An 8,275-nucleotide genomic window follows, 5' to 3' on the forward strand; every position below is an offset into this window, starting at 1 on the left:
GTCTTTATTATTCCCCGGGGGGCAAAAAAAAAAGAGTTTTTGTGTCTGTTTGTCCTGCATTTAGGCAGACTGAGACGGCAGATGAAGCAGCTGTTCAGGGGGGGACTAGTGTTGGCCAGGACTGATTGGGCCTTCTTGAGGGACCTTGTATCATATGCAGAGATTAAGTCAGTCAGAGGGTTGTGAGAAATCTTGCCACATACATTAACTGAATATTGCCGCCTGTTCTTGTTTTTAAGCGTGAGGGACCCAAACCAACTCACAAGACTTCCTTAGGTGAAAACATAGAGAATGTTAACCTCCTTATCAGCCAGATATCTTCCTGTGTTTTCCTTTTATCACGGAGTTACAGCCGATAAACACATTTTTTCGATTATTAATTAATTTAAAAATTCAACTACATGCATATTCAGTAGACCATTTAGTGGTATCCACAACCCCAGACTTTCATATTGCATGCTGTTTACATGAGAAAACAGGCTGTGTATCGGTGCGGTTAACTCAGACTGTTTCAACCTTGAATTTTATAATTACATTTTATAAGTAAATGCACAATCTGTGTTTACAATAATTTATTGAGGTGAGACATGGAACAGCAGTTTTAGAAAGATGAAAATATATTTGGGCCCACGAGGTGGAGGGATCGAGTTTTCCCATGTTATCCTATGGAGACTGCGCGTTATTTGGATGTGCAGTGGTCTATCCCACGTTAAAAACCGAGTGAAACGACATCACAATATAAACATGATATAAATGGAAAAACGTACTGTTCTAGCTATAATAATCGCAGAATCATCCACAGTGCATGATATTTCACTTAATACACGCTTCACGATGACGGCAATATATTGACGACATTCACAGAGAGGTATAATCCTGCAACAATATATCTAAAATAACAGCTTTTAGAAGTCCCATTCATGATATAGTTAAATATTAAAGTTGTAGGAAGTTTATATGGCTAAACTGTATGTTTCATTCGTACCCCCCATGCTGTTTCATTCGTCCCCGTCCAGGAGGGACATATGAAACATCACGCACGTCCCACTTTTGCTGTAATAACTCCTGAACAGTATTGCAGGGCTGCCAACTCTCACGCATTGGCCGTGAGACACACGCATTTGACTGGTTTCACACGCTCACACGCCACGTCCCCGATTTCTCACGCTGAAGTGTCAACCCGGTCGGTCAAATTTCTGAAAGATGAGTTTATCTGTATATCTATCTATTGAGCCACTCGTGATCGATTAGTTGTGCTTTCAGAGACTGGTTCAAGAGCGCTCCCTGTCTGTGGAAGTTTCGAGTTGTCGCAAACTGAAAACATTTTTTGTACGAGCCATCCCAGTTGCATTTCCCCGGCTTCAGGTACGAGCTCTGAGTATTACAGACCCGTCCGTCGCTTCGTGTCCCCTAGCTCGCTCTGTAACAGTAGAGGTGAGCAGCGCGGTTGGTGGACTCGCTCTGCTGGGGGCAGGGACGCGTTGCATCCGTGTAGTCCTCCGATAATGCGCAGCGTACAGCCTCCTCGTACAAACTCTGTCAGAGACCAGAGACCCAAATGGGCCTCGGTGTCTGTCAGACGGTCAAAGTGAGATCCACCATAGCAGCGGAGCAATAACATGCACAGCAGACTATATTACAACTCTCCAAATCTCGGACAACAGAAATGGGAGGATTTATATTTTGAATGTGTATAAAGTTGTAAACATGAGCAGAAATCTGGTAAACACATCTGAGCTATACTATATACTATATATATAAATATATATATATACTTTATATACTATACATATACGATACTGCAACGTTGGGCCACTATTGTGCTTCTCTAACATCGGTGCATCTCTAAATGTAACTGTAAATAATTAATTTAATGTTTTATAAAATGAACAAAGTGTTGATTTTCCTCAAAAAGTAAATACTGTAAGTGGGGCACAGAGGATGAGGGCCAAACATGACTGAGCCTTGGCACAAAGGTTAAAGGATTAGAATGTATGCAAAACAGTGGTTCTCATTCTTTAGAATTTCAGTGGTCTTAGCTAATCCCTCAACATTAATTTAACTTTGGGTCCCTGGTCCCTACACCAGGCAGGGACCCCAAATCAAATCTCACTCCAAGGTTTGGGGAAAAGTTGGCAGCTCTGGTATTGTTCAAAGCTGAAAATGCAACTGTATTTGACAGATGACACGTGTAGGTTGCTAGTGACAAAATATTAGCTTTCAGTGCAATACGACCGCTTTGTAAATTACGTTTAATAAAAAGTATTTCAACCGGCTCTCCCCTCCAACTAAGAGCCCTGGCTAAAGTGCCCCTACATGTGTGACAAAGACAGAATCCTAGCCCTGTCCGTCGTCTCCACTCTCCTAAAGCCACAGAAGGGAAAGAGAATCTGGAGATCACAGAAAGTACTGTTTTGGGACATTATATAAGGTAGGCCTATATCTTTTTATATAGTGGGTGATTTGTATTCAAATAAAACATGATCGATTTAAGGGAATTGCAGCAGTAGTCAGAAAACTTGACGCATGCTGCTTGACCTGTGCTGCCCACAGTTGAGTCGGTTTTGTTGGCCTAACCCCGCCTTCCTGCGGGCCGCGCCTATTGCTTTATTGAGAGACCGCAAACCTAAGCGCCAAAACAAAGTAATACATTACTTTTAGTCTTAGTTAAGCCACTTGTTTAGCTACTGTTAAAAACAGCTGCTTAAGGCTCGCAGTAACTTACCTACCACCTAAATGTCAGGAAACGGGTTAGTCTCCAGTCTCCGGAGGTTAATAGGCGCTGAAGAGCGACTGGGGCGGAGCACTCCGGTAAGTTAACGCGTTGAAAGGGTTAGCCTGGCTAGCTAATTAGCTAGCGTTAGCTAACAAAGTGCTAGCTAACGTTAGCTGCAAAGACTGTTGACTGACTAGCTTGCTAAGTGGTGACGTTTATGTTAAAGCCACATAAAATACATTTTCACAAATTCACGATATATATATATATATATATATATATATATATATATATATATATATATATATATATATATATATATATATTTCAAAGCCGTTCAGTAGATTGAAGTCTAACTTCTTGCCACTTGTAGAGTCCATTTGATCAGCTTCGCCAGCAGATGAATGATGTCTTGGGAGATGAAGGGATCCTGAAAGAAGTTGTCCAACCCGGAGAGGGGCCACCTGTGCCCCAAAATGCTTCAGTATTGAGTATTTACAAGTGAAATTGTTAAAAAAAACAAAGCACAGTTTGCCAAAAGATGTTGTCCTACTGTTACCAATCTTCATTCTCCTTCCTCCATAGTCCATTATTCTGGTTTCCTGGAATATTCCGACCTGCCTTTTGAAACCACCACACACCGCAAGTACCCCCAAATGATGAAGTTAGGGAGAGGTCAGTGATTCTTAGTGCAGATTCAATAGAAGTTCTCTCTTTATAAAAAAATCACAGTTTTTGAAATGATCATACAAACAGATGTGACGCTGGCTGGACTAGAGCTTGGTCTGTTGACCATGAAGAAAGGAGAGTTCTCCCGTTTCCTCTTACAGCCCCAGTATGCATATGGGGACATGGGTTGTCCTCCGTTAATTCCCGCTGCTGCAGTGGTTCTGTATGAGGTTCAGATCCTCGATTTCCTCGACTCAGGACAAGTGGACGACTTCATCGCAATGAGTCCGGTAGGAAGGCTTCAGGTGTCCTGTTGTTGTCACAGTCTGAGAATACTGACAGGTCAGAAATGACATAAGACATTGTTCTTCCAATTGACAGCGAATGCCTCCTTATGGCATGCTACTTGAAGGAGATTGAATTATAGTTTCATCCACTTATCTCATCCACTTATATGCATACATTCCCATTAGTGCACTTACGTACATGCTAGTCTGGCTAGTCCACACAGCACTCTAGGATGGGAGAAAAAATATGCTCTGGGTTATTGGCATATCATTAAACCAGTCACAGTTGTCTTAGGCCGGACACAATAACGGTGCCTCTGCAAAATAGCCTCATAAAGAAACGTTGTTTTAGTCGAGCAAATGAAAACTCAGATTGGACAGATAGTCTAGCTTGCTGTCTGGATTTACCCTGCAGAGATCTGAGGAGCTGTTAACCATAGTCCTCATAAATTGACCAGAGTTTAGAGTGCCAACACAAGGAAAGCGAAAGGTGAGGGGCATCCGGCCGAAAATGAGGGACATCTGGAAGATTTTCCGGAGCAATCCCCTACATGAATCGTCGTCGATATAGACTATGCACATGCAGTCTTCCTATTGATTATAAACCTTGACACTTTGGCGTATATTTATTTCTTTTTTTTTTCATACATTTTTTTAATAGCCCAAACAAGACAGGACGTAGAAAAATGTCCTTTGCATTGCTTTTTACTTTCTGTTACCTGTCTTCAGGAGGATCAGAACACAGTTCCTCTGTCCACACTCTTCGAGGTTGTCAACACACTACGCAGCTTTGGCAACCGTTGTTTCAAGCAGAGCCGTTATGACAACGCCAAAGATCGCTATAAACAGGTAGTTCTTGAAAAGTGCATAAATAAACCACGCTCTAGTTACAGGTATTTGTTGCCTTCATTTTACTCTACTAGTAAAAATGAAAGTGTATTTTGTAATGGGTTCTATGCTTGGCCACCAGGCAACAAAGTTGCTGGGGAACAGGGAAACACAGAGCGGTGCAGAGGTGGAGGGGATCAAGACAGCACTGCTTCCTCTCTATCTGAACCTTTCTCTCACGGAGCTCCGTCTGGACTGCCCTCACAAAGCCCTGAAATATGGCAACAAAGCCTTGGAGATAGACTCTGCCAACACAAAGGCTCTTTTCCGCTGTGGTCAGGTCAGATGGCGCTTTTCGTTTTGTGTCCCCAGTCATCAGATAAAAAGCCTCACAAGCTTTTGGAGGTCTTGTGTCTAATTTTAAATGTTTTGAAGTCACTAGGAAGGTTATAAATGGGGATGGTAGGGATGGTGACGGCACAGGCACGACCAGATGCAGTAGATGTTCAATCCTTGGAGAATTATGTTGCATGAAGAACTACTATTTTTTAGTAAAACATGTTTTTTTTACTTTAAACACTGTGTGAGCCACAAATGCCACTAGGGATCCATGTGCAGCCTGTCCTTCACCTATGTTGTTAATTACATACTCTCTAGATAACAATTCCATTATTCAGACTGATGTCATCTCTGTCAGGCATATCTGGAGCTGCATGAGTACGAGAGCGCCCAGGGTTGCCTCATAACTGCTCAAGCAAAGAAGCCCTTTGACTGTGACATTAACAACCTACTGAGGAAAGTGGCAATGTAAGATGAACTGTTGTTGACACATTCAGGAAGTACGGCTCAGTTGTTCGTTAGTTTAAAATGACGATGCTACCCCTGACTTGATTCCATGTTTCAGATGCTATAAAGACAGCTTGGACAAACAAAAAGACTTGTACTCCAAGATGTTCAGAGACTTAAGGGGCAAGTAAAGATGACAAAGAAGGTAAGAAATCCTCTACCTGTTAGGCAGTCCCTCCAGGATTTTGCAATGTCGCAATCGCGCCAATTCACGCAAATTCAACCAATCACCCTGACTTTGGTGCGACTCGCAAATTTGACCAATAATCGGTTTTCCCCAACGTAAACCAATTTCAGCAGTCCCACTTGTCAGACTTTGTATCAGTATGTGACTCTGAGAGCCAATGACCAAGCAGGAGTAAGAACGGGTTAACGTTGCACGTACGTGGCCATATTCATTTCCTTGTTTAACGAGGCGTGTGTGAATTGAGCATCTCACATTTACCAACAAAATGTACAGAAAAAGACTAAACCTGTCAGACCATCCTGCCAACTTCTCTACGTATTAACATCAATGTACGCTGTAACGATTTTCCACTCTGAAGCCACTGAAAGCTGCTTTTGTTTCAGTCCTGTTGGTTCTCTGCAGCGGGCAGGGCTACTAAGTTCCCCCCGCCACTTACACACACACACAAATAACCAGAGATGAGACGTACAGGGTGACCTAAATTGAGGAAAACTGTGCTCGTTATTATAAGTGCAATGGTAAGTTAAAGTCCAATAACTCCTTTATCAAACCGTATGAATGTGTGTCTCAGCCCAGGATAGGAAATTAATTAACAATTTAAAGATCACCAAGCCACTGACAGACATGTTCAAATTTGGTTCATTCAATAATTTGTTTGGTGTTGTCTTAAATCCACCAGCCATTTTCATAATATACCAACATTTGCAGCATCCTGAGGTCCTAGGAAAACTCAGCCTAGAGTAGTTTCATTCTCCCCAAAAGAAGTTTTGTTTTTTTATTTTCAAAGAACTTTTCAAAAGAAATCTGGCATTTTGGGCCGCAACAATCTCAAAAAAGGCTGCAAAATCTTGGAGGGACTGGTTAGGTCGTCAATAATAATAATAATAATAATAATAATAATAATAAATTGAATTTATATAGTGCCTTCCATGAACTCAAAGCCGCTTTACAAGGCAGGAAGATAAAAACAATGCACAACTCAGCAAAACAAATATATATTCATAAAATATTTAACCTAGACACAACAATTACTTTTGCCTACATTCCACACTACAGCTCCCATGATTCTTAGCAAAAGGCACACAGTTGAAATTAGAGCTGGACGACACGGAGAAAATCAATGCTATAAACTCTGAAGGGTGCCCAAACTTTTGCAGACGCCATTTTTTTGTTTTCTGTTATTTTGAAAGTGTAAATGATGGAAATAAAATCTAACTTTTTGTGTGATATAACACAAATGTCTAATCTGTCATTTGATGCCTTTTAGAGATTTTTCCATCTTTTCTTGGCTTCTTTATGCACATTATTAAACATTTTTTACTTGGGGTGCCCAGACTTTTGAGCCCCACTGTATGTATTTGAGTAGATTATTAATTATCTAATTGCACAGTGAAATATTGCAATATTGTAAGGTTGATAACTTGTGCTTTCACAAAATGTGCACACATTTAGATTTGTTTTATAAATAATCACTGTTCTGTGGGTAAAGGCAACTTCTACATCTAATAGTAGTAGTATCTAATAATAGTACATCACTCTACTGTAATGCAGCCTTTAAAACCAGGAAAAGACAACACTTGGGTCATGTCAGGATATTACAATATCCAAAATTGCAACGTTACGATATCTAGCCTCATATATCGATATAATATCGACATATTGCCCAGCCCTAGTTGAAATATCATTAGACCAATAGTTTTTTAGGGCCAACATTACATTTGTTTTATGATGACAACTGCCCAGTTAACTTGTCTTGATTTAACGGTGCAAAAAAACACTGCATGGTGTTTAAGCTTTTCAGAGAGACTGATGTCATTGACAACATGTTTGTGTTGCAGATGATAGTGTAAAGAACCAACCTCCAGGTCAACAGCCCATTTCACTGCACTGCACTTCAGCAACCTTTTTTGTGTTTTTGCATATGTTGTGAAAAGGAATATTGTACAAATGCAATGTTAATTTCCTTTTAAAATAGTTCTGTAGAATATCTTCAGATGTTTATTAACGTAGCTCAACATTTTTGTTTTATTGGTTGAGGATATGCAGAAGTTGCTTTCACCTGAGTACCTAAAGGCTGGTAGAACATTTGCTGGGGTATTAAATATTTGCATGGGGTTTGATCACTTTTGGGGTGATAATGATAAAAACTAAAAATAAAAAACGTGTTTCACATCTAATCTATCTTGTCTTTTTTTGCAAACAATTGGAAAATGCATGTTTTTTATGATAATTTCTTCATACGTTTAAAATGCTGACTTAGTATTCAGTAATGTCTTTTTTGTGCTGCTTGTGAGATTTGGCTTGTAGCATAGCAAAAACTAGACAACAGAGCAAAGTGTTACACAGTACTTGGAGATCATTTGCATTTTGTTCGAAGGGCTACTAGTAGTATGTGCTCAAAAACACCAGGGGGCAGACTTGATCAATCTCTGCCTCCAGAACAGCAACCTGCTCATTTAATAAAGTAAGTTAAGTTAAGATATTAGTCAAGCTTTGGCAACAACAAATACTTTAAAAACCGGCTAATATGTAAGGCATTTGACCATTAAAATCTGAAAAGTGAAGGTGTCTGGTATGAACGGACTGCTTAAAGATATTCTTGACTTGGCCAGGGCCCACGCTCCACTGTGAGTTTTCCAGAGCAACAGTTGGTGGCCGTCAACCTTGCCCTACCCCTTGCCTTTTTGACAGTCTGATGCTATTTTTTCACTGCCCTTATTAACTGCCCTCATCACATGCACC

General features: G+C 40.5%; 1 protein-coding gene across 2 annotated transcripts; it reads left to right on the plus strand.

The window, feature by feature from the left end:
- Nucleotides 1-2,538: 2,538 nt before the first annotated feature.
- On the plus strand, nt 2,539-7,680 carry fkbp6 (FKBP prolyl isomerase 6). 2 transcript variants are annotated; one of them, XM_034900630.1, is made up of 9 exons: nt 2,539-2,811; nt 3,090-3,207; nt 3,302-3,391; nt 3,449-3,675; nt 4,402-4,521; nt 4,643-4,840; nt 5,198-5,307; nt 5,405-5,491; nt 7,372-7,680. In XM_034900630.1, exons 1-8 carry the CDS (start codon nt 2,737-2,739, stop codon nt 5,475-5,477), a joined length of 1,011 nt encoding a protein of 336 aa, XP_034756521.1. In that variant the 5' UTR covers nt 2,539-2,736; the 3' UTR covers nt 5,478-5,491; nt 7,372-7,680. The 2 variants fall into 2 exon arrangements, with proteins under 2 accessions (XP_034756521.1, XP_034756522.1); XM_034900631.1 differs by having other exon boundaries at nt 3,473-3,675.
- Nucleotides 7,681-8,275: the final 595 nt, after the last annotated feature.

Source organism: Etheostoma cragini, chromosome 18, assembly GCF_013103735.1.
Source record: "Etheostoma cragini isolate CJK2018 chromosome 18, CSU_Ecrag_1.0, whole genome shotgun sequence".
Lineage (NCBI taxonomy): Eukaryota > Metazoa > Chordata > Actinopteri > Perciformes > Percidae > Etheostoma > Etheostoma cragini.